The 25394-nt window shown below is 51.7% G+C and overlaps 4 protein-coding genes across 6 annotated transcripts in view; 2 read left to right on the forward strand and 2 right to left on the reverse strand.

Annotated features, from left to right (window-relative positions):
• Nucleotides 1-53: 53 nt before the first annotated feature.
• PHF7 (PHD finger protein 7) lies at nucleotides 54-9353 on the reverse strand (the record flags this gene model as incomplete). Of its 2 annotated transcripts, XM_082847803.1 has the most annotated exons (10): nucleotides 54-172; nucleotides 393-517; nucleotides 942-1058; nucleotides 1489-1595; nucleotides 2163-2322; nucleotides 2780-2904; nucleotides 3280-3381; nucleotides 8008-8099; nucleotides 8499-8551; nucleotides 9310-9353. In XM_082847803.1, the coding sequence occupies 10 exons, from the start codon at nucleotides 9351-9353 to the stop codon at nucleotides 54-56; spliced, it is 1044 nt and encodes a 347-aa protein (XP_082703929.1). The 2 variants fall into 2 exon arrangements, with proteins under 2 accessions (XP_082703929.1, XP_082703930.1); XM_082847804.1 differs by lacking the exon at nucleotides 942-1058.
• On the forward strand, nucleotides 6068-6262 carry LOC309967099 (translation machinery-associated protein 7-like; the record flags this gene model as incomplete). The annotated part of the gene is made up of 1 exon (XM_082847584.1): nucleotides 6068-6262. The coding sequence occupies one exon, from the start codon at nucleotides 6068-6070 to the stop codon at nucleotides 6260-6262; it is 195 nt and encodes a 64-aa protein (XP_082703710.1).
• A 2202-nt stretch (nucleotides 9354-11555) lies between the features above and the next one.
• BAP1 (BRCA1 associated deubiquitinase 1) lies at nucleotides 11556-20224 on the forward strand. 2 transcript variants are annotated; one of them, XM_082848148.1, is made up of 17 exons: nucleotides 11556-11655; nucleotides 11754-11783; nucleotides 11893-11947; nucleotides 12939-13071; nucleotides 13398-13517; nucleotides 13989-14050; nucleotides 14136-14278; nucleotides 14546-14624; nucleotides 15086-15209; nucleotides 15521-15668; nucleotides 16155-16339; nucleotides 16783-16916; nucleotides 17411-17889; nucleotides 18004-18164; nucleotides 18438-18530; nucleotides 18664-18736; nucleotides 18950-20224. In XM_082848148.1, exons 1-17 carry the CDS (start codon nucleotides 11619-11621, stop codon nucleotides 19081-19083), a joined length of 2190 nt encoding a protein of 729 aa, XP_082704274.1. In that variant the 5' UTR covers nucleotides 11556-11618; the 3' UTR covers nucleotides 19084-20224. The 2 variants fall into 2 exon arrangements, with proteins under 2 accessions (XP_082704274.1, XP_082704275.1); XM_082848149.1 differs by having other exon boundaries at nucleotides 12939-12999.
• A 617-nt stretch (nucleotides 20225-20841) lies between these two features.
• Nucleotides 20842-25394, reverse strand: part of DNAH1 (dynein axonemal heavy chain 1) — a gene marked incomplete at both ends in the record, with an annotated part of 78991 nt that continues 74438 nt past the window's right edge. Inside the window, 10 exon segments of the mRNA XM_082848906.1 lie at nucleotides 20842-20963; nucleotides 21524-21758; nucleotides 22075-22426; nucleotides 22775-22901; nucleotides 23020-23194; nucleotides 23827-24003; nucleotides 24072-24251; nucleotides 24341-24511; nucleotides 24901-25032; nucleotides 25116-25270. Of these exon segments, the coding sequence (XP_082705032.1) occupies nucleotides 20842-20963; nucleotides 21524-21758; nucleotides 22075-22426; nucleotides 22775-22901; nucleotides 23020-23194; nucleotides 23827-24003; nucleotides 24072-24251; nucleotides 24341-24511; nucleotides 24901-25032; nucleotides 25116-25270 (1826 nt within the window).

Below are 25394 nucleotides of genomic sequence, written 5' to 3' on the forward strand. Positions count from 1 at the left end.
CCCCTCGTCCTGCAACCAGAGGACTCTGATTTTTCTAATGAGGAAGAGCCTGGTCAGTCAGTCGAAGAAGGGCCCGGATTCTCTTCCAGGCTGGTGTCTCTGCAAAAATGCCCCCTGGAGTGGAAAGTGCTGTTGCAACAGGGGATGTCACCTGAGTTTTCAGGTGTGTAGTCTGTGGTGAAAGAAAGGTGGGAGAGGCAAACTCGACCCTCTGTCTCTCTCCCAGGCACAGGTCCTTATGCCCCTCCCTCGCCGCTTTCCTCCCCAAACTAAAGTACCAACTAAAAGTCCCCATCTGATAGCACACCCTCTTCCTTTCCCAGGCACCATAAGTCCCCCGGACCCCTGACCCCCACCCCAGTTCTGAGACCAGACCACCCCTCCAGTCCCACCTGTGGCTTCAGCAGCAGGCGCACACTCCTCGCACTCCCATTTCTTACAGCTGTATATGAGAGAGGAGCAGTCCCTATGGGTTCCGTGGGATCCACATGTAGCACACAGAATGAGGCTCCACCTCCTATAGGAAGAGCCAAGGGAGGGTTGTGGGACAAATTTAACACTCACTACCACTCTTGGAATGTTTGCTGCAGGCCAGGCCTTTGATGAGGGCTCCCTAGGTATCTTTACTACACATTTTACCCGTGACAGAGATGTGGCTGAGTGCTGATCCCAAGACCTGCCATCAGGCACAGCCACTCGCAAGGTAGATCGTGGAAGGAACTGGCCCTGAGTGTCTCTCCATGGGGCACAAGGAGAGTAGACCCTGCAGAGAGACCTGTTCATTTGTACATGAGTGAGTCCTGAGCTGATTAAGGATGGGACTCAGCAGCTATGTTCATCCTGAGGTCTGTAGACAAAAGTAAATTTCTTGCACTTGATAACTGTGCAAGATCTAAGATGGCCCTGATGAGAGATCTTTCTGGCTATGAGGCTTTTCCTACCCTTCATCCTCAAAGCTGTCTCTGCCTTGTTCATACACACAGATGGGGGCATCACAATGCTGATAGCGCTCATACAACTCCGAGAAAGCCCCTGGCTCAAGTTCCCAGGCAGCGTCTCTGCAGTGGGAGAAGAAACAGTGAGTAAGGGACATATAATCAGGTGGTAAAACCTTTGTTCAACAGAACAAAGAAGTTCAACAGATTGCCTGAATACTTTCAGCAAGGCGGGGCTAGTGACCTGGCAGTGGGAGAGGGGTGAAGCAGATAAGTGGAACACAGGTGTTCCTTAGTTCCACACTGGAATTCAAGAACCCAAGGAATTCTGACCCCCAAAGCACCTTTTTCAGAAACATGCCCACCACCCCTGCTTCACCCTCCCCCATTTCTTTTTATAATTGAAACGCTCTCCCTCCACCCTTCCCTCTTCACTGTACATCAGTGCTTCTGCTGCTTCCTCATTCTCTGAACTATCTTCACACTCACCTTCTCTCTAGAAACCTAGGCAACCCACTTCCTGGCTCAATTCCTGCTGTAAAGTTTCTACTACCTGTCTGGAATATGAATTCCCATTCTTAGCATTTCTTGAGGAAATTCTTCTCGATTGTTGCAATGTGGACATTTGAAGAAATGCTTTGCTGATGTGTGGGCATATTTCTGTAAGATAAACATGGAAGATAGTGTTTGTAAAAACACTATCTTTGCACACATTCTTCCCACCCTGCACCCTCGGCTCACAAAGAGGATGTTGCTAGGAGAGCTTGACTAAGGGTTACAGGACAAGGAATATGGATGGGCTGAGGAGAGGGCTGCAAATCCAGGCGTCAGACCAGGGACCAAAAGCTCAAGAGAGTGCCCAGGAGTGCCTCAGCTGTCATCTCCAGTCATGGGGCCTGGCAGTGCTCGACCCAGTAGGCGTCAGGTACCAAGAATACACATTTCCCTTTCCTTCAATCCCAGGAAGCATGGCTGATTTTGAGGCTACTTGACTCATTCTAGGATAAACTCATTCGCTCCAGCCATCCTGAGGATTTTGTTCAGTCTAAATCTTATGATAAAGTCCTACAGGTCAAGGATACCCAGAGACCAGGCTAACTTTCCTCTGGAATCAGTCCTGTATACAGGCCTGCAGCACAGAGCACAAAAGCTGAGATTGCCTGTGCATTCCCAGGGTGCTCAGAACTGGGCCATTGTGGAGGGTCCCCAGTCCAGGGAAAGCCCCACCTGTATGCACTTGCGGTGGTAGATAGTTTGGCTACAGCACGGACTCTGGATGTTTTCAACACTTGCTTGGGCTAAGTCTTCGCAGCACAAGACACAGCTCTCCTCCCCCACATTCTCCCATCGGATGTCCTGTGTTGGGCGATGTTTCCCACAAAATGATCTGTGGTAGAGTAAACAGACTTGGTTTCTGGTTTGTCACTGATGCAGTTTTCCAGCTGCCTGGCCTAGGAAGGGCAATCAACCACCCAGGCCAGTGTCCACTGAACCTCCACACTAATGGGGGAGGAGGAGAAGCAGGGCGAAGAACAGCCACATTCCTTCTCATAGCTGCTTTCCCACTGAGCAAAGCTCCCGGGACTGTCTCCACAGCCTCCTGCTCCTGAAAGCCCCACTTAGTTCTGAGCAGCTAAGAACCCCAGCTGTTTGTAATTTAAGGAGGGGATGGGAAGCAAGAAGCAACCCCTGTGAAATCGCCAAGTCAAGATACTGTTTCTCATTATTGAATGGAGGAACAGATTCTCTGGTGAATCAAAACATGAGAACTGGACTCTGATTTCATTAGATGCTAAATAACAAATAGCAAAAGGGCAGCCCAACTTTCCTCCTTCATCACTCACTTGTACTCTCCAAAAAATTGTGAAAGGCAACCCCTTTCCTGGCCACAAGGAAAATGGAAGTTCCTGAGGCACTGATCCTTCTGGCAGTTGATGGCAGCTCCCTTTTTCTTGCACACAAAGCAGATCTGCAAATGAGATCCCAGGCAGTGCTCAGGGCCCTAAAACAGACAGACATTCTGTGGCACATCATTCTACGGAACGGAAATTTTTTGAAGCAACAGCCATTCTTCTTCCTCAGTGGACCTAGAAGCTCTAGGGTATGCCGAAGCTGAGCTCCAAGCAGCACTGAATTCTTTTTGGCTTTCTCAGGATGTTGCTCCCTCTCCTCACTTAGGATACTACACCCTAGAGAAGCATGGAACTTAAGAGAAGGACCAGTGGGAAATTCAAGAGTCCTCTGACTTTTAAACTAGCAACTAGGGAAAAGAATAGAAACAGGGATGATGAGAGGAGTATGAGAAGAGGCCTACCCCAAGGCCCCCATTTCAGGGGATTCTAACCTTCTTAGAGGCCCGGGATGCCTCCTTTTTGATGTCCTCAGGCAGGAATCCATAGAAACCTCTATTGGACTGGCCCCTCTGAGGCAGCTTGCTAGATAGGATCTAGAAGGTCAGCAGAACCAGGCTGTCAACACTGATGATCAGTGAAACAGTGCAGTGAGTGATGACAGGGTAAGAGAGCTGAGAAACAGAGCTTGGTGGAATATATATGCATTTACAGGGTAATTTATTTACTTAACAAGCCCTTACATAGCATAAGTGTTGGGTGCTCTAAGTGCTTTTCAAGTATTAACTCATTTAATCCTTGTAACAACCTTAAGAGGTAGGTACTATCATCATCCCCATTTTATAGGAGAAATAACGTGACAGGATCAAGAGCCCAGAACCTGGGCTCTTACCCACCTTTGTGCTACTCTGCCTTTCATTCACTGAGCACTACTTTTGTGTGCTGAGCACTTTGGAGAAACATTCCCTGTGTAGTGACTCATTGTCTGCTCACCACAACCCTGTGATACAGATGCCATTGTGATCCTCATCTTAGAGCCCACTGAGGTGTAGCGCAGCAAGTGACCCGGCTGGGGTCACCCAGAAAGGAGGCAGCAGAGTCGCCTTCACATGTGAGCCCACAGAGCCCACACTCTCACTCTCCCGCTGTACTGCCCCTCAGTACAGAATAAATACTCTTCTCAGAGTGTATTCTCCACAGAAAGGGAAACAGGGCTTTCAAATCTCCTGACTGTAGTCATTCTGCCTTATAGGGGAAGGGGAGGAATTGAACTTTTCTTTAAAAACATACTTTAAAGGACCTTTTGTTTCTGAAAAGCCCCCAAAGCAGAGTCTAGAATGGGAAATCAAGGGAAAAGAAGCTAAACTGTTAGGTACCCATGAACAATGAATGTGTACATACTTTGGAAGAATGTCATACCTGAGCCCCACCCCAAGAAGCTTCCAAAAATATTAAGGAGGGTGCTGGACCTACTGCAGCAGTTACATGTAATATGTAATGGGGGCTGAGGTTATCTTAACATTATAGAAAAAGTGAGCCTACGAGGTTATCTTATTTTAACATTATAGAAAAAGTGAGCCTACAAGGTTGGATGACTTGAGGATGCTTGAATTATATCCCAATTAGGCTTAAAACATATCTATGTTAACAGTCTCTCAAGGCTTTAGGACTATATGAGTCCTTTTAAGTGTTATTAATATTTTCTACAATGAACATGTATAATTTCTACAAACAGAAAAATCAGTAGTGAAAGATTAAAAATAATCTAAATGTCCTTTAACAGGAGTTTAATACTTTTTGGTACACCTGTACCATGGAATACCAATTAGCTATTAAAAAAGTGTTCTATATGGAAACAGCTCCATAAATATATGAGGTAAAAAAAAGTAAAATACAAAACACTGTGTATAGTATGTTGAAAATTATATGCTTATAAATGCATTGAAATTAAACAAGACCTGACACCAAAACAAGACAGAACTTACAGGAGTGTAAAAGCACACACCAATTTTTCTCATGAGCATAGATACAAAAATGAAACAAAATATTGAATCCAGCACCATATAAAAAGGATTATACATCATGACCAGGCAGAATTTGTACCAGAAATGCAAGATTAGTTTAACATTGAAGTATTCAATCAATGTAACAAACCACATTCACAAAATAAAGAAGAAAAATCATGATCATCTCAACAGATGCAGAAAAAGCATCTGACAAATTCAGCACACATTCATAATACCCTCAGCAAACCAGAAATAAAAGGGAACTTCTCCAATCTGATAAAAAGCATCTAAGAAAAACCTACAGCTGACATCATATTTAATGGTGAAAAATTGGATGTTGTCCTCTAATGTTAGGAACAAGACACAATATTCACTCATACAACTTCTTTTCAATACTAGATTGAAGTTCCCAGCTATTACAATAAGGCAAGAAGAAGAATTAAAAGACATAAAGATTGGAAAGAAAGAACTGCCTTTATTCACACATGATTGTATACACAGGAAATCCTAAGGCATTTACAAAAAAATTAAAAAATAAAAACTACTGAACTAATAAGTGAATTTAACAAGATTGCAGATACAAAATCAATGTACAAAAATAAACTGCATTTCTGTATACCAGCAACAAACTTGAAATGAAATTTTAAAATACCATTTATAATAGCATAGAAATCACAAAATATTTAGGAATACATTTAACAAAATATGTGCAAGACTTCTTCACTAAAAAAAAAATTGCTGAGATAAATTTTAAAAGACACAAATTAATGGGGAAATATATCATGTCCATGGACTGGAAGATTCAATATTGTTTGTCAATTCTTCCCAAATTGATCCATAAATTCAATGCAATCCCTATCACTATCCCAACAGGCTTTTTTTTAAACGAAAAATTGACAAACTAAATATAAAATGTATATGGAAAAGGAAAGCACCCGATAGCCAAAGCAATCTTGGAAAAGACTGCAGAACAAGACTTAATTTCAAGATGCTGTAAAGCCACAATAATCAAAACAGTGTGGTATTGGTAAGGATCAACACACAGATCTATGACATAAAATAAATCATCCAGATCCACAGATACATGGTCAACTGATTTTGACAAAGGCACTGAGGTAATTCAATGGGTAGGCAAAGATTTCTTGGGACACACAAACAAGCACTAACCATAAAAGGAAAAATAGATAAACTGGACTTCATCAAAATTAAAAACTTTTGTTCTTCGAAAGACATCATTAAGAAAATAAAAAGGCAGGGGGAAGGGGCAGCAGGCACCATGTTGGGCCATGAAGGTGGCAAGAAGAAGTCCTTGAAGCAGCCCAAGAAGCAAGCCAAGGAGATGGGGAAGGAAGATAAGGCACTCAAGCAGAAAAAGGAGGAGGAGCAGAAGAAACTCGAGGAGCTAAAAGGGAAGGCTGCGGGTAAAGGCCCCCTGGCCACAGGTGGAATTAAGAAATCTGGCAAAAAGTAAGCTGTTCCTGGAATTCCTTGGTGGTCCAGTGGTTAAGACTTGGCGCTTTCACTGCCACGGGCCCGGGTTCGATGCCTGGCCAGGGAACTAAGATCCCACAAGCTGCACAGCGTGGCCAAAAAATAAGTAAAATAAAATTTTTAAAAAGTAAGCTGTTCCTTGTGCCTGAGGCAATGACGATTCCATTCCTGTTTAAACATCTGGATTCCCTGCCATAACATCTGTCACCACCTATAGCTATAGCTTGGAACCTTTTGTACATTTAAGAATAAATTTTTGTAAAAAAAAAAGAAAATCATACAGTGGCTCATCTTGTCTATAGTTTTTCTCAGCCATTTTCTACCTTAGCTATGAGATCTGCATAAACCCAGCGCAGAATCCTGCCAAAGTGTGTTCCTAAGTCCTTGTTCTATCCTGAATTCTGCATCACCTGGAATGAAACCAACTCATTTGAAAAATAAAAAGAAAATTAAAAGGCAAATCACAGACTGGGAGAAAACAGTAAAAACACACATCTCTGAAAAAGGATTTGTAGCCAGAATATACCTGTGCCCCCGGCAATGGAAGTGCGGAGTCTTGACCACTGGACTGCCAGGGAAATCCCAAAACAACTCAACTTCTAAAATGGACAAAATATTTGTACCTACACTTCACAAACGGAAATATGTGAATGGCCAATAAGCACACAAAAAGAAGCTCAACATTTTAGGTCATCAGAAAAATGCAAATTAAAACAGCAATGAGATACCAAAACACACTTAGTAGAATAGCTAAAATTAAAAAGACTAACAACAACAAGTTGGGACAAGAATATTGTGCAAACAGAAATCTCATAAATTGCTTGTGGGATTGTAAACTGGTACAACCACTTTGGAAAGTGATCTGTCAACTTCACACAAAGTTAAACATAGTTAGTAATTTCACTCCTAGACATTTGCCCAAGAGAAGTGAAAACATGTTTTCACACAAAAAATTGTACGTGAATATGCGTAGCAGCTTTATTCATAATAGCCCCCAAATGAAAACAATTCAAATGTCCATCAGCAGGTGGATAAATAAGCAAATTATAATATATTCATACAACAGAATATAACTACACAATAAAAAGGCACAAGCTACCGACGCATGCAACATGGATCAGTCTTCAAAACACTGTGTTGAGTGAAAGAAGCCAGACACAAAAGAGTACAAATTGTATGGTTTCATTTATATGAAGTATGAGAATAGGCAAAAGTAACCTATGGATCAGAACAGTGATCACCTCTGAGGGAACTGACTGGAAGAGGGTAGGAGGGAATTTCTGGCCTGATAGAAATAATTATTTTGATGGGGGTAGTGTTTACATGGGGACATACTTTATATCCCCATGATATATGAGTTTATCAAAACTCATCAAACTGTATTCTTAAATGGGTACATTCTATAGCATACAAACTATACTTAATTTTAAAAGAATATCAGGAAAAAATAGCTGGAAGAACTGTTGGTAGAATTTGCTACTGGGGAGAGGGAGAAGGACTGGGAATACTACTAGGGGAAGAGACTTTCTATTGTACATACTTTATACTGTTAGGATTTTACACCAGGTACACACATTACTTTTTAAAAATTAGATTTTAAAAGAAAAAAGCCATTAAGAAAAACAAGCAAACAGGGCAATGGATCTGAGGCTGGATGCAAAAACAGAGCACAGACTGTACAGCAAAGCCATAGGACATTCAAAGCAAAGGGGGCCTTATACTCACAAGACAGAAATAATGCACACTGAGATTGTCTTTCTGAAGAAATTCCCCTAATTTTTCGGGATCCCCAGGTTCTTGAAGGCATAGCCGGCAAACTGGAAGAAAGGATGTTAGGAATTCATTTTGGGAGCATAACGATCTAAGTATAAGGAGGAGTACAGTACTGGGAAGAGGGTCATTTTGACAAGGAGGAAGTTGGGATGAAGTGTTATTTGATATCAGTTAGGTTTTCATATAATTTTAGCCACATCTGAGGGAGTTGGCTGCAACTGCTCACTGAGATAAAAGATATACTTTTATCTCAAGTGGCTTTAATTAACTTGTTCCTTGAACTTTGGACATGACATTTAAAAATTACAGTCTCTGAGTTCTTCAGGATCTTAGAGATTCTGGAAAGGAACTGACAGTGAGAAGAGCAAGTTTGCTGCCCTACACAAATGGCCTTTGCTGAGGTCGGGAGGCAGCAGCCAAACAGAACCTCCAGTCTTTCTTACCAGGCCCTGAAGAAGGCTTCCTCTGGGTTACTCTCCTTGTCTTGGCAGATTTTCTATACAAGAGATGGAAAAAGTACAAGGTAGTCTTTGAGGATCCAGTTGGCATCTCTTGTAACATTTCCCTCAAAACGCTATCCATGGGTCTGATGAAGGACCAAAATAGCTAAAGACTAAGACATCAGTTTTCTTCTTCCCTTTCATATTTTTTGAAAGCACAAAACATGCCCATGGAATTATGTGAATTAAGTGAGATCATAGCCATCTTTCTGTTCTAGTGCCTCTATTGCCTGTGTTGACTGAATGAATGCAAGAACAAACCCCCTTTTATTCTTTTACTGTTTCTCCTGTCACCTACCCTGAATCTCAGGTGGTACCATGTTCACAAGGCATAATAAAGTGATACTAAAATTGATTAAGAATTTCCTATTGCTAGGCAATATTCTTGGCTCTTTATATGTATTAGCTCAGTGAATCTACAGAATGTTCTAAAAAGTGGGTGCTATTATTATGCATTTTCCAGATGAGGAAACTGAGGCCTAAAGAAATGAAATAACCTGTCCCAGGTCACCTAGTTAGCAAGTGTTAGAGCCAGGATATGACTCTAGGCAGAAGGGCTCCACAGCCAGGACTTTGCCAGTAGGGACATCCCTGGGAGGATAGGTTACTGGGCAGCTTCCCAGGGACCACTGGTGTATGCTTCAACACTAACCAACCTTAGCCTCCAAGACCAAGCAAAGGGGACAAAAAATGAAGCATATACTACAGGCCATTGGACAATTTCTCCCAAACTCTCTTAAGTTGCCTACTCTACCTCAATCTTTGATGTTGCTTCTTCTTTCCTTTTATAGTCTTCATTTGCTGCTGCCTATCTTGAATTCTTCTATACTATAATGAGAACAATACCGGCTCTTCCAGCTATAAGTATAAACAAGTCAGCAATTAATTCTACATTTGGTTATCAAGTTCCACAGGGTCAAAGCAACAGTGCGCTTCACCTCCCCATCCATGTGACAGAATAAAAGCGACACGCCCAGTATCAATGCCAGTAATAGCCAATAATTATTAAATCAGGCCCAGAACTGTTCTGGGCATTTTACATTCAACTCGAAAACCCCCCTGGCAATAGGTACCATTTTATCCCTATTTTCAAGATGAGACTGAGGCACAGAGAGGTCACACAGAGGCATTTGCTCAAGATCACAGTTACTGATACACCACAGCGGTATGAGAACTTGGAACTATTGCTTGAACTGGCTAACTTGTTCTTTGTTCTCTTTGTGCCTACTAAATGTATGAGGTAGCACTCAGGAAAAATGCCTCCTTCTGCCCCCAAGTTTAAGTTCCTTAATTCCACCCAGGAAAAGCTAGATTAGGTAGCTCTTTCCTAGGAAAAGGAGCCTGTGAGATTCTGGCTGCCTAAAGCAAGAACTCCCTCTAGTGAGAGCCAAGATATAACCCTGACAAATCACCCCTTGGCTCCTATTGTTTCTTTTCACCAGGCTCAGATGATCACTGAGGTCTGGCCTGTTCTCAGCCTTCCTCTAGATGTGAACCAAGGTTAAAAGTCCCAGAAGTGGAAAAGACACCCTGCCACTCCTCCCCCGACCAATGTCAGCTGGCTATAAATTCAGTTTTCATTGGTTAAGGGGGAAATCCCTGAATGGGAAGGGGGACAAAAGAAATAAAAAGCACTCCTCTGAAAGAAGGACTGTGTCAAGTCAGGGGAGAGGAGAAGGATAGCATTTCTTAGGAGAATTGAGTGAATTAAGTCAGTCCAGGGACACACACTCCAGTACCCATGTCCTCAGGCCACAGCTGGAGAGCATGAACATTTTTAGGGACTGTCAACTATTCTGCATGAACGTAACTACTCTGGCAACTAGCTGTTCTGCAAACTAAGGCTCCATCTCCTCTTCTAACCCATGAGTTGCACTTGCATTGGTAATGACACTTGATGGCTTTTTACTCAACAAAAGCACTTGGACAGGCTGGAAGAGGAGAGAGAAGGGCGTGCACCAGGGGATCCACTTTAGCTGGCTACTGAACAGTTCCGAGTCATTGGGGAAATCCAGATCTAGCAATAGAAATAAAACCTTGAAACGTCAGTTCTTTGAATCGCTGGACCAAGACGTTCCTTGAGCGGGATCCTACACACAGTGGTAGTTACAGGAAGACGCAAGGATCTTCAAAGCATGCGAGGAGGACGTTGCAAATGCTGGCTTCCACAAGCTGCTCAGCCTGAGATTTCCTAACCGAGCGGATGCTCCCTTGAAACGATTACCGAGTTGTTTCACTGGGTAAGTGCTGGGTAAAACTTGTTGAGAAAGTTAAAAATAAATAAGCGTGTTCGGCCCCGCCACCGCAAGAATAAACAATGATTTATTTGGAAAATACGAGTCGGTGTGGCCACAACCATCCCCCAGAGGTAACAGCCGAAGAAAGGGCTCAAGGAGCATCCCGCAGATGCCAGACCAGGCTCATGTCGCGCCTGCCGGGCTGCTGGTGCGAGGCCGGGCCGGAGGTCGCCTCGGCCGCTCACTCCTCACGGTAGCGCACGGGCGGCCGCTCCCGGCCGGGGCCGCCCGCCCAGCTGTCGCCCAGGGCGCCGCTGTCCCGGAGCTTTATTCGTTGCCGCAAGCCGTGGTAGCTACCTCACGGGCCGCCGCCCCGCGCGGTGACTGCGCCGGCGAAGGGAGTGACAACGCAAACGGACACTGGGTCACGCGGACTGCGACCCACAGAGCCTGCAGCCGCGGGTAGCACAGCGACGCTGACAGTTGCGTAGTGTGGGACCGCTAACGGTAGCGCGCTAACGGCCGCGCGCCTGCCCCGCCCCTTCTCGCCCCACCGGCGCTCTAGCTCCGCCCCGACCTCTCGCCCTGCACTCCCGCGCGAGTTCGCCGGCGTCTGGAGTCGAAACTGCAGAAGACGAGGCCAGAGGCGGGGCGGCGATCGTCGCGCAGAGGTGACGTAGTGCCGCCGGCGCGGGCGGGTGACGCGACGGGGCCCGTTGTCTGTGTGTGGGGCTAGGGGCCCCGGGGGCGGCGGGGGCTCCCGGCGGGGGGCGGCGGTGGGTCGGGAGGGCCTGGACATGGCGCTGAGGGGCTGCCCCGCGGGAAGATGAATAAGGGCTGGCTGGAGCTGGAGAGCGACCCTGGTGAGGAGGGGACCGGGCAGGCCCGGAGCTGGGGAGGCCGGGTGGGTCCGAGACGCGCCTTTCTGACCACTACCCGCTCCTCTTGTCGCCCCACCCAGGCCTCTTCACCCTCCTGGTGGAAGATTTCGGTAAGAGCCTCTCCTACGCGCCGGAACCAGGCTGTGGGGGCCCACTCCTGGGCCCTCGCTCCACAGCCAGAGGCTACCCTTCCCGACTTCTTTCCTTACCTGATCGCAGGTGTCAAAGGGGTGCAGGTGGAGGAGATCTATGACCTTCAGAGCAAATGCCAGGGGTGAGTGGCTTGGCACGCGGCGTGGCTTCGGTCGCCCCTTACACCCCGAGGGCTAGGGAGGGACCCGGGAGAGAGTGCTCCTCAAGGGAGGAAGTATCAGAGGCTCTAAATTGTAAAATCTCGTATAAGGAAGCATCCCTCCTCTTTGGGTGCCTTCCTGATGAAGCTGGTGCTGTGCTTTTGTTTCTCCCAGTTTTCCCTCAACACTTCCCTTTATGTGGTAGCCTCTTCCCCTCAATACAAATTCTAACCATCTCTTGGATTAAATTCATCTGCTTTCTGGGGCCTTCCAGCCAGAAACCCCCTGCTCTTGACTCGGGTCACACTGTGCCTTTTGTGCAGCTGTAATTTATTAATGACTGCTTTACTGTGCCCATGTGCCAGTGGTTTTAATCCCCATACAGGGGTCTCATATTGATTGGTTGGTTTGTGGCATCTGACAAGGACTCTCCTGGGTGACCAAGGTCCGGGTCTTGTCTTGGTGGTCCTACAGAATAGAGGTGTGGAGGAACTGCTACAGTGACTAAACGTAGAAGTCTGCTTCTTTCCCTTCAGGAAAGAACAGACTGATATGGGTGTTCATTAACTTCCCTGATTGCACTGGGGCCCAGGCCCTGGGCTTCACAAGTGAGAATTAGTGTTTAAATTCCTCATCACATTTATTGTTCTCGCCTTACCTTCTGTTCCTACCCGGTCCTGAGCCATCGTTCCAGCTTTTCTTATCCCAGAACCATAGACTTCATAAGGATACTGGGTGACTCCTGGAGCATCACAGCCAGAGGCTGATGCTTGACTCTGCCTGCAGTGGGCTTCTGGGGTGCGAGGGCGCAGGGCCACTTTGGGCAGCGTTGGGAAGAAGCCAAGGGAGAGGTGGGATTACAGGAAGGGCACCTGAGTGGTAACACAGTGCAAAAGAATAGGGGAGAGGAAAGGGAATGCAGATTGCCTACCCCCACTTGACTGGTCTAGCTCTGTCCCTTACTTTCCCCAGCCCCGTGTATGGATTCATCTTCCTGTTCAAATGGATCGAAGAGCGCCGATCCCGTCGCAAGGTCTCTACCTTGGTGGATGATACATCTGTGATTGATGATGATATTGTGAATAACATGTTCTTTGCCCACCAGGTCTGCTGGGCTCTGTGTTCTTTCTGGAGGGTGGGATGCTGCCGTTTTCTTCGCTTGGAAAGTGGAAGTGGGGAAAGGCAGAAGGAACTGAGCTCTTATTCACTAAAAAAGGGAGTCTCTTTAGAGCAGGGTGATGTCTGAGTCCATTCTCCATGTCCCCAGACTCCTGATGGGTACTTAGTTGAGTGAACAAATGTTGGGTAAAGATGAGGGGAGTTGATGAGGATTGTCCAGACATGACTGTCCCTCTCTGAGTCCCCATTCCTGATGAGTATGGGCTTGGGGTGAGGGATGCTGTGGATGGGTGACTGTTCTTTGTTTCACAGCTGATCCCCAACTCTTGTGCCACTCATGCCCTGCTGAGCGTGCTCCTGAACTGCAGCAATGTGGACCTGGGGCCCACCCTGAGTCGCATGAAGGACTTCACCAAGGGCTTCAGCCCTGAGGTAGGCCACAGTGCCTTAATCCTGACTCAGCTGACTAGGCAGATGTGACCACCAGATCTACCACTGATAATGCCACTACACGGCATTTGGCACTATGAGGCTTTTTCAAATGATATTTACATTATATTTGACCTGTAAATTAATTGTGTAAGTCAACTTTTTTTTAAGGCCCAATTGTCAGAAAAGGAGATAGACCTAGGGAAGAGAGGAACGTTCCTTAAGTGACACCTTATTAGGACTTTATCAGGCAATGTTGTTCTCCAGTGTCCACTGATTACTGTGCAAGGCCAGTACAGCCCATCTTTTGGGGGCTCCAGAGCTCTTTTCTGCCCCCACTAGGCCTTCAGGAGAGGCCACCTGTGCTTCTTCAAGTTCCTGGAATGCCCCCAGGCCTGCTCTCCTGAGCTCTGTTTCCCACCCGAGGCCTGCCTGAGAAGTTGCTCTGATGTGGCCTTATTTTCTTCCCTCTAGAGCAAAGGATATGCGATTGGCAATGCTCCAGAGTTGGCCAAGGCACATAATAGCCATGCCAGGTGTGTGGGAGCTGTGGGAACTGATGGGGGTGGGGGCAAGGAAGGGGGTTGGACCATTCTGGGCACTGACTGTGTCCTTCCCCAGGCCTGAGCCACGCCATCTCCCCGAGAAGCAGAATGGCCTTAGTGCTGTGCGGACCATGGAGGCATTCCACTTTGTCAGCTATGTGCCTATCACAGGCCGGCTTTTTGAGCTGGATGGGCTGAAGGTTTACCCCATTGACCATGGTAGGCACTCTGAGCTGGGGGCCCATTGGATTTCTCTGCTTACCTCCTAAGGAGGTGGGGCTCAAGGTCCTCAAGCACTTGGGACCCAGTGGTGGGGCGTGGCGGGGGTGTCTTGAAGATGTGGTTCTGGCAGGATGGCACCCTGTACTGCATTGTCCAACTAGCCCCTGATTCTCTGGGTCACCTTCTCTCCATCATCCTTCCAACTCCTGGCCTGCCCGAGCTCCGGGCTTCCTACCTACTGACTCCTTGTCTTGGTTTCCCCAGGGCCTTGGGGGGAGGATGAGGAGTGGACAGACAAGGCCCGGAGGGTCATCATGGAGCGTATCGGCCTCGCCACTGCAGGGTAAGGGCCCTGAGCCTGCCCTACCTTCTGGAGCTGTGCCCCCATTGGGAGGGACACAGAAGAGGGAACCAAGGCAGAGAGAGGCCAGATGGCTTGTGCAAGGCCACGTGATGAACCTGGCAAGATCAGGATTAGATCTTGTGGTCCCAACTCTTTGCCCTATTTCCCACTCAGGCTGCGTGTGGCCTGCTTCAGGATAGCCTGGGGAGGGGCAGGCCCTGGTGGAGCCCTGGGTGGCCCACGTGTGCTGGCTCACTTCCTGACAGGCCCCTCAGGCAGCTTGTTGGAAGGCATCAGCTCAGGTGCCTGGTGTGCATGGCCAGCTACTGCCCGCCTGTTGGGGTGGGGCCTGTACCTGTGGCTGCAGGTGTGACTTCAGGGAGCCCTGCCAGGAGATCTGCCTCAACCTGATGGCGGGGCCAGGGTGAGAGCTGCTCTCACGGCCACGGCTGTGACTGCAGGGAGCCCTACCATGACATCCGCTTCAACCTGATGGCGGTGGTGCCCGACCGCAGGATCAAGTATGAGGCCAGGCTGCACGTTCTGAAGGTGAACCGTCAGACAGTACTGGAGGCCCTGCAGCAGGTGGGTACCCCTCCTGCCCAGGCCCTGCCTAGCCCAGCCACCCACTCCTTCCCTCCACTGGGTCATCGGTGTCTGATTCCTACATTACTCTGTATTGTGGATCTGGGCTTCAATTAACCACTCCTTTCCTTTGCTCCCTTTGTGGGAAAGGTGATGGGACTTGGCATGGGGAGGGGGAGAATAGCCTCTGAAAGGAGGTTTGACTGTTGTTATTTCCCTTTAAGTGAGTGAGTAGAGCCAAGACCCTTAGCTGTCCAAGGTAGAAGCTAGGGTCTGCCTTCACTCCTCCGCACCTTGGATTTTGATTTCAGCTGATTAGGGTAACGCAGCCAGAGCTGATTCAGACCCACAAGTCTCAAGAGTCACAGTTGCCTGAAGAGACCAAAGCAGTCAGCAGCAAGTCCCCTCTGGCCCTGGAAACAAGCAGGGCCCCAGCGGCCTCTGAGGGCACCCACACAGGTATTGGAGCCTCTCATGGGCCTCAGAGCCACCCCAAGCAGAGCAAGTCTTTTTCTGTGGAGACACTTGGGCAGTGGTTCAGAGGCTCCTGCAGGAGGTCTGAAGCCTGGTACCTACAGCCCTCTCCCCTCGGAACATGGAGGAAGAGCAGTCCCTCCCTAAACAAAGGCACCTGGAAAGGGCTGCCATTACCACAGTCCCCAAAGCCTTCTCCTTAATGTATATTCCCTTTCTAGCCTCTCTAGAAGTTTTTTTCTTTCTGCCTCCTTTTTTTCATCTCATCCTTTTCCTTTCTCACTGTGGCCCCATGACTTAGAGCTTGCTGACTCCACCCATCAGCTGTCTCTGCTGTTCTTCTCTGAGAAGGGAAGGGGAGCAGTACTGTGCCCCAGGACTGGGGAGACAGTGGGCTGAGGACAGCTTTTCTTGAGGGTCTGGCTGAGAGGGTCTGGCTGAAAGTCCTGCCCATGCCCCTTGCCCTCTCAGATGGTGTGGAGGAGGTGGCTGGTTCGTGCCCACAAGCCCCGACCCACAGCCCTCCCAGCAAACCCAAGCTGGTGGTGAAGCCTCCAGGGAGCAGCATCAATGGGGTTCCCCCAAACCCCACTCCTATCGTCCAGCGGCTGCCAGCCTTTCTGGACAATCACAACTATGCCAAGTCCCCCATGCAGGTAAGCTGGGAGGATTCCCTCCAGGATTCTTTTGAGAGGTTGCAACAGGCACTTTCCTCAGGTGATTCATTGGTGTTTGCCTTCTGTCGGGGCCTAGGTAACCACGTTCCTCTGTCTGATTCTCAGAAGCCCCTATGATGGCAGGGGTTGAGGGAGGCAGAGAGAGCTCCTCTGACTTTAAACTCAGTCTCATGGCTGTGGGGCTAAATGTTTAGGGCATGGGGTTGGATTCAGCTCTGTGGGTTGGGTTCTACTGGCAAAATAAATGCAGGTGTTTCAGGGCACTCTGTTTCTCTTAGAAGCCCTATGTAGGCAGGTAGTGTGGGTGGGCTCTGGAGCACCTGGAGGGAATCAGTGGACTGAACCCGGAGAGCCATGTTGGCTTCCTGGCTGTGGCTGCTGGGTCCAGCCTGGCTCATGGCCGCCCTGGGTCTCTGCCCCAGGAGGAGGAAGACCTGGCAGCAGGTGTGGGCCGCAGCCGAGTTCCAGTCCGCCCACCCCAGCAGTACTCAGATGACGAGGACGACTACGAGGATGACGAGGAGGATGACGTGCAGAACACCAACTCCGCCATCAGGTTAGCCCCAGCTCTGTAAGGCTGGAGGCTGAGTGCTGCAGATCCTATCTTGAATCTTCCAGCCCAGAAAATGCCCTTCAGCAGATAATGCTGAATGCCTGCTGAGTGCAGGGCCCCGGGGAGGCTGACGTGAAGGGGCCGACTCCAGGTCCCAAGAAATTTTTGGAGGGCTTGGGCGAGGGCCGTGCACATTTAACCAGACATCAAGGGCTTTTGTCTAGGCCTTGGGAGATGGGGTGGGGGATATCTTTGCTGGAAGAACTGGCATTGGCAAAAGGCCAGAAGTGAGACAGCTGGAATAGAGGAGGTGTCCTTTGAGGACACCTGGCTGCAGCTGTCGAAGCTCAGTGTGCCAGCCTTGGCATGGCCAGGTCAGGCTGCTGGAGCTTCAGGGTCAGTCCCTGGAGGCCAAGATGTGTTCAGGTCATTCTGGGCGTTGCTGAACGTGGTCACCTGGCCCATTCCCTTGGCTTACCTTTCCTTGGGCCCCACAGGTATAAGCGAAAGGGGCCGGGGAAACCAGGGCCATTGAGTGGCTCTGGGGATGGGCAGCTGTCGGTGCTGCAGCCCAACACCATCAACGTCTTGGCCGAGAAGCTCAAAGAGTCCCAGAAAGACCTCTCAATTCCTCTGTCCATCAAGACGAGCAGCGGGGCCGGGAGTCCAGCTGTGGCAGTGCCCACGCACTCACAGCCCTCGCCCACCCCCAGCAATGAGAGCACTGACACAGCCTCTGAGATCGGCAGCGCTTTCAATTCGCCACTACGCTCGCCTATCCGCTCGGCCAACCCCACGCGGCCCTCTAGCCCCGTCACCTCCCACATCTCCAAGGTGCTTTTTGGAGAGGACGACAGCCTGCTGCGTGTTGACTGCATACGCTACAATCGTGCTGTACGCGACCTGGGTCCTGTCATCAGCACGGGCCTGCTGCACCTGGCTGAGGACGGTGTGCTGAGTCCCCTGGCACTGACAGGTGGGCCTTGGGCTGGCTCACTGGCCTCCCAGTGGCGTACTGAGGAGGGAGGTGGCCAAGTGACCACCACGTGTCCTGCACTCTGATGGGTCTTCTCGTGCCTTCTCTTCCCAGAGAGTGGGAAGGGTTCCTCACCTTCCATCAGACCGAGCCAAGGCAGCCAGGGGTCTGGTAGCCCAGAGGAGAAAGAGGTGGTGGAGGCTGTGGATAGCAGAGAGAAGCCTGGGCTGGTCAGGCCTAGTGAGCCCTTGAGCGGGGAGAAGTACTCACCCAAGGTGAGCCCCTCTGCAGCTTTCTCTTCTAATACTGACAAGGGAAGGGCCTAGGGCACTGCTGCCCAGGTGCTGGGTTCCTAGTTGGTATTTTGGTGTGAAGGGTGGTGGCTGAAGCCAGGTGCCAGGAAGCCTGTCTGGGTTGGGTGGTGGCTGGGGCCTCAGTAGGCTCCCGGGACTCTGGCTGCTCGTCCTTGCCTCTAGCTGCCTGCTGGTAGTGGGGCTTTGGTGCTGGCCAGCCCCTGCACCACGGGTGCAATTGTTGGGTTTTGGCAGGAGCTGCTGGCACTGCTGAAGTGTGTGGAGGCTGAGATTGCAAACTACGAGGCCTGCCTCAAGGAAGAGGTGGAGAAGAGGAAGAAGTTCAAGGTGGGCCCTCTCTCCAGCTGCCTGGTCCTCTGCCCACCTGTCTTCCCAGAGGTGCGACCTGCTGGGGTCAGCTGGTGGCTGCTCTGGGGAGATGGCTGCAGCGTCCTCATGTCCTCACTCTTCTCTCCCACAGATCGACGACCAGAGAAGAACACACAACTACGATGAGTTCATCTGCACCTTCATCTCCATGCTGGCTCAGGAAGGTGAGGGGTCTCGCTGCTGCACCTTACCTGGCATGCCCTGCTCAGAGCCCTGGCCCTCAGGCCCCCTCCTTCAGGCCTCTGCTGGGGCTTGAGCAGACTGTAGTCTCAGGGAGGGCCGAGAGACCCTCAGCTTCTGACCGGAGGCTGTGGCCCGTTGAGCGAGTGGCTGCTGGGCATCCAGCCACCCGCTCAAGGGCCTGCGCCTCTCCACAGGCATGCTGGCCAACCTGGTGGAGCAGAACATCTCGGTGCGGCGGCGCCAGGGGGTCAGCATTGGCCGACTCCACAAGCAGCGGAAGCCTGACCGGCGGAAACGCTCACGCCCCTACAAGGCCAAGCGCCAGTGAGGACTGCTGGCCCTGACCCTGCCGCTCACTCTTGCCACATGGCCCTCACCAGGGCCCTCCCCTGCCCCACTCTCCCTCTTCCCAGTATTACCGAATAGTTCCAGTCAGAGAGCCCAGACCCTGGGAATAGGAGCCAGGCCAGGATTCTCTGCACGGTACCCCAGTGCCTGCCAGGGCAGGGCTGCCCCGTCATGCTCTGGAAGCAGGAGCTGGGGCACAGGGAGGTGCTGCAGCTTCCTCCGCAGCCGGCTGTGGAGTGGCAGGACCTGGCCTTTCTGCCTGGGCAGCAGAATATATATTTTACCTACAGAGACGTCTATTTTTCTGGGCTCTAACCCATCTTGCCACCACTGTGTTGACATAGTCAGCTTCCTGACTCTGAGTTCTCTCCTAACAGCTGTCATCCTGGAGGGCCGGGGTCACTCCTGCAGGGTCACAGCTGGGGGCCCTGCTGCTCTGGCCCCAGTTGTCCCTGTTGCGAGAAAGCCAGGTCTGCTCTCCGTTCCTCCTGGGAGAGCTCCAAACTCAGGGACCTGGCTGCTGGGCTAGACTGGGAGTGGGGTATTCCAGCGGGGGCAGGGTGAGCAGCCTGCTTGGGTCCCATGGCCTAAGCAGAGAGGAGTGTTTGAGCTGTTTGGTGGCCTGGCTTTGGCCAGGCTTGGTAAGACTGCTCTCTGTGGCAAGGCCCTGGGCTCTTTGTCTTCAGTGTTGTGGCCCTGGCAAGGGGCCTGCTTTGGGCTCCTGGGCTCAGAGGAGCCTCTGCCCGCCCCTCAGTATTACCACGTCTCCCTCTTCTTAGAGACAGCAGAGACAGGGCTGCTTGCAGGAAGCTGGCACCACTCAGCTCTCCCTGCCATGCCAGCTTTCTCAGCTTCTGCAAGGCACTCAGGGTGGGGGACAATAGGACCAAGACAACCAGTTGGAGCCCCATGTTCCCAGAGGGCCTGATGCCAATGGCTGATGGGCCCAGCACTGCCTCTGGAGCTCAGGCCCCAAACAGCCCCATGGCCTCTTCTAGGTGGCTTTGAAGGTGATCCAGGCGGGCCCCTTATGTGTACATAGTGACCAGGGTGGGGGCCAGCTGCCTCTGCGCTAAGCATAGCCCGACCCCTCTGGCCCCTGTAAATATTGGACTAATGAATGAATAAAACTCTCCTAAAAAATTAGCCCTCCTGTACTTGCTGGCCTGAGGTTTGTAGGCCAGGGCTGTGGTGGGAGTGAGGACCTAACCAGACCTGGGCCCAGCGCCCTGTGTGTGACCAAAGAGGTAAGGGGAGTGCATTCTCGGGCATTCAGCCTTCTGGGGCAGAGGTTCTTGGGACCCTAGGCCTGGGACTTAGGGTCTGAACTGAGGAGGGGCTTCGGGTGGGCTGTGGAACCTGAGGAGTTGTGTGCAAGATGTAGTGTGGGAGGAGAGGGCCATGGCTTTCACCAGATCTGACAGCTTTGCAACCTGGAGAGGTGTTGGGACTCAGTGGAGGTGGCACCTCTGTCTCTAGTCCTGCCTGGTGTGTAGTCCCTGGAGGGGCCCTGGGACCTTGCAAGGCTCACCTCTCTTCCCTTGTTGCAGGTAAAAGCTGCCAACTGTGCCACTCTTCCCCCTGCTAACTACATTTTCTCTTGAGGCCCCTGTAGCCTCTCACCCGCACCGTTTCCCTGGCAGTGGGTTCTACAGAGGGGGCCTGGTGTAAGCAGCTAAGGCTCAGCTGGACTGTTTAGGAAATGCAGCTTTAATGGCCCCAGCCCTTCTGTCTGGGTCTAGTAGTCCAGGGCACAGATGAGGGCCACACCACGCTTTACCCAGTGTCGCTGGGGCTGGTCGGTGGGGATCTCCACAGCAATGACGTAGTTTGTGGAGTGGCCTGTGGTTGATAGTGTTCCTAGAGCAGGCAAGAAGGGGGAAGGTTAAGTTGTCTGCTTCAGCTAGGGCAGGAACAGGGTATAAAGAAAGGCAGTGGACTTGGCAAACTGAGCTTGGGACAAGGAAGGGGACCTGACCCAAGAGGAAGCCTGTCTGGGGAGTGTGGCCAAGGCTCAGGCCTGCCCTAAGTTACTGCACTGACAATTGAGGATGGGAATGGGAGAGTTGACGCCCCTGCTCATTCCCTGTGGACCCAGCCCAGGCCCACCCCACCTCTCCAGGCCTCAGTTACCCCCTCTGAACCTCCATTGGCAGGCTGGGCCTCCCAGGACCCAAGGTGGGTCTGCTAAGGGAAGCAAGAGGATGGTGAGCTCAGGGGCCACTCCCCACAGACTGGGCCCAGCCCCTGGGCATCACCTTGCCTACTACTGGCCCAGCTCTGTCCTGGCCCAGTCAGTCTCAGGAGTGAGTGCTGACTGACCTCTGTCAGCCATCCTGTTCAGCTAACCTGGGTCAGCCTAACTGGCCCAACCCTGGGCCCCCACCTGTGGTGTAGGCTCCCCGCCCTGGGCCCCATACCAGCACGGGTCAGTGTCTTGTAGATGGGGCACAGGTAGAAGTCCTGGTTCTGGACCTTGCGGTTGGGCGTTGGCAGGAGCCAGATAACGGCCATCTCTGTGTATAGCTCCTTGGGCCGAGACTCAGCCAGCCGGAAGGCCAGAGGGTCCCATCGGGCACCTTCCAGGAACAGTCCATGGATGAAGCACCCCTCTTTGGGTCTTGTCTTGAGCTCTGATACCGACTGGCGCATCACCTGTGGTCGGGCACACAGATGCCCCCTCACATATAAACACCCAGAATCTCGGTTAGGATTTGGGTCAGGAGGCACAAGCTCCCTCCTGAGGGCTCTGCCTGCCTCCCCCCTTCACCTGCTGTTTCAGCTGGTAGCCTACAGTCTGTGCTCTGCCCCTAGGGATTTCCCTGGGGCTTATGGTCTCTTCTGGCTCTCCCTGTCCCCCAACCCCCTCTCAGGGGCTCCCCTGATTGCCAGCCAGCTGTGGCCTCCGTGCTCCTCCTACCTGGGCCACACCCCAGCCTGTCACCTGACCTGGCCCTGGCTGAGTCCAGACCTTGAAATCGAAGGAGATGGTGTCGATGGAGATGATAGACTTGCGGGCATAGTTTTGCAGGGTGCCTGTCAGGAAAGCCTGGGGGAAGAAGAAGCCGCTGATCCAGAAGACGGCTGGGATGCCCTTGGAGATCCAGGTCTGCAGGAAGTCCAGGCGCTGCAGCAGGTCCATGACCCATAAGGACAGTGGCTTGAGTGATGGGTAGGCCTTGGCATTCCAGAGCTCGGGCACAGTGTTGTTGTATAGGCTGGCAGCCATCAGCTCCAGCTGCAAGGACATCACCACCAGCCCTTTGAGTGCTGTGAGCAGGTCTCTCAGCGTCTGTGTGATCACTTGCAGCAGCCGGTTGTACCTATGGAGGCAGTGGCAAGGAGGAAGGCAGTGGTCTGGGGCCGTGTGGCCATATCCGCACTCCCCAGTTGTAGGCAGTAGACAAAAAACCAATGGCAGAACATAGGGGCTAAGAGCATACAGTGGGGTCGAGTGGCCCGAGTACCAGTTCCAGCTCTGGCTGTTAGTAAATGTATGACCTTAGACAAGTCATGTAACCTTTTTGGGCCTTGGTTTACTCATCTGTAAAATGGAATAAAAATATGGCTGAGTTAGAGAATGGGTTTATAGCACTTGGTGTAGCTTTTACTGTCATTACTCTACAGCTCAGTGGCCTGCTGACTCAGGGCTGGGGGTGGCAGGGGATTACCGAGTGACCTCCTGTACTAGCACCGTGTTCATTGACTCCTCATACAGCACAGGGTACTTGGTCATCACCCGCTGCAAGCTGATGGGCTCAGGCACCTTGAGCAGAATGTTCTGGGCCACATCCTCCACTATCTGTGGGCGCAAAGAATTCTATATGCACAGAGTTCCTTCCCACAGGGGAACAGGCGTGATGGTGGATAGGAGACTGGTCCTGCTCAACCACTGGGCCCTTTCCCCTGCTGCCACTAACCTCCTCCCGGTGCTGGCCGCCTGCAGAGGATGATTTGGGTTGCAGCTGGACAATGGTGCCAAGCAGGGTGTAGGTCTCATTCTGGGCACAGGTGATATTGGCATTGTCATGCAGGCCAAAGATCTCAGGCATGTCGTTGAGTGGAAGGCTCTTGATGTAGGAGAGGTAGCCCTGGAGGGTAGGAGCGCTGCGGCTGAAGCCCCTGCCCTGCTCTACCTCCAGCCTGCGGGACAGCCCTCCAACTGAGCACATCCACTACTTGTCACCCCTGGTCGCAAGCTTTACGCATGTCCCTCTTGCCCTCAGGACTCCATGGCCTCTGCTCCCTCCTAGCCCACTTCTCCCTGCTGCCTAGCTCCCTGCTTCTTCATTCAGCTGCTCAAACCTGTCACAGCCCCTCCTGCCACAGGCCCTTTACACTGTTGACCCACACTCTGGGGTGCTCCACCCAGCACCTGCCTGCTCCTCACACATCTTAGCTGAAGCATCATTTCCTCAGGGAGCCCTCTCTGACTGTGGTCTGGGCTGCTTCCCACCTCACTGCCTCACCTGGCATGGCAGCCTCAGAGGAGCCGCCCGGCCCCTCCCAGCCTCACAAAGTCCTCTTGGGCAGGGGCTGAGAGGCGGGAGTTGGACTCTGCCCACAGAACCTGAGCTCCAGGGCTGTCTTTGTGGGATGGATCAATCAATGAAAAGGAACTACTGGCCGGTTGGGGCCAAGTCTTCCAGCACCCAGGTGTTCACGGCACCCCAGGACCCCAGCCTGGCAGGCTGCCTAAAGCATAGCCCCGGTGTGTGCTCACGTTGAGGTCGTAGGTGGGTTGGATCTGGTGGTAGACGCCCGAGGCACTGTAGCTGTGCTCGGGGAAGAGCACGGCGGGGCTGTAGAAGTCCTCCAGGATGTTCATGACGCAGCGGCGGTCCCAGTCGTCAGTGACGCGGCCCCCGTAGTTGATCTCCCCTGCCGTGTACTTGAGGACCTACGGGGTGGGTAGGTCAGGCCCCCACAGGCGCCCAGCTCCCCGCCCTCAGCCCATCCCCAGCCCACCTTGTAGGGGATGTGGTCATACTCATCCAGGAACATCTTGAGCTGGCTGATGCAGATGCGTAGGTCCCCGTCCGTGAACTCGTAGGGTATGTTGAAGCCCAGGGGCCCAAACTTACGACGCTCCAGGGCATTCCCATGGAACAAACACAGAGACAGCAGCAAGGACTTGAACTCCATCACCTGCCAGAGGTGGGGGCGGGGCGGAGGGGTGTGAAGGGTGGTGATGGAGATGGGGCAGGTTGGGGGTGCACGTGCCAAGTGTGTCTCACCTTGTGACAGGAGTTGAGGAAGTCATCGCTGAGGCTGCTGTAAGACTTGAGCAGGTTGGCCTTGACCCCGCGTGGCGGCTCAATGGTCACCTTGGAGCCATTCTGTAGGATGGACACTGGGAACTTGTTGCTGGGCAGGCTGGTGAGCCACAGGCGGAAGTCCCGGTGCACCTGGTGGCCACGCTCCACGTGAGCATTGAGACCCGTACCTGGTGGCTGCCCCAGCACCAGGCTCCCTCCTACCCAAGGACCCTGAGCCACCCTCAGCCTGACTCCACTCCTGGGTTGGGCTGGGCCAGACCAGGCTGCAGGGACCACTGGTAAAGAACATGGGCTTCGGCAAGTTCCAGGGTCACCCGTCTGTGCTGGGTGGCCTTGGGCGAGTCACTGGTAGCAGTTACTTGAGGGGGCCACTGGGAAGATTAATCTAGTTGATACGTGTTACATGTGTCACTTCCTGAGCGCCCACTGTGTGCTGGTGGCTGGGCTGAGTGCTCTGTGGGACGATCTCATTTAGCCTTATCAGTCCTGGATGGATGTACTGTATTCCCTTGGTGTACCTTGTCGGGATTGATGTGCTCAATGAGGCGCTCCAGGACTGGCATCCAGCTCGGTGCCAGGTGGCAGTTCTGAAAGAAGACCCACTTGCCCCTCTCTATGGAGCTGCGCATCATGGCTTCCGCCCGAGGGCCCTGTGGGGACAGGAGTGCTGAGTGGTGGCGGACCAGCTGGCCCAGTCCACCAGCTCCCTTCTCCCCCACCCCCTCACCCTTACCTGGCCCTGGCCCAGGGAGATGGCAGAGAGCTTCTTGGAGAACTTCATTTCTTCGGCAAACTTGTAGAGGTCGGCAGCCGGGTCAGTGCCAGGCGATAGCACGAAGATGAGGGGCGTGGTGGAGTTGGAGTCTTTGAACACCAATGACAGATTGGCTGTCTGCAGGGCAGGGAGAGATGCTGGGGCCACCTAGAGCTTCTCCTCAGGGGCAGGCGACCAGGGCGAGGTAGGGGGGGTCCTGGGGCCCCCAGAGTAGTCCCAGAGGGGCTTCCTGGTGGG

This window comes from Leucopleurus acutus (genome assembly GCF_964270905.1).
Source record: "Leucopleurus acutus genome assembly, chromosome: 10".
Classification (NCBI taxonomy): domain Eukaryota; kingdom Metazoa; phylum Chordata; class Mammalia; order Artiodactyla; family Delphinidae; genus Leucopleurus; species Leucopleurus acutus.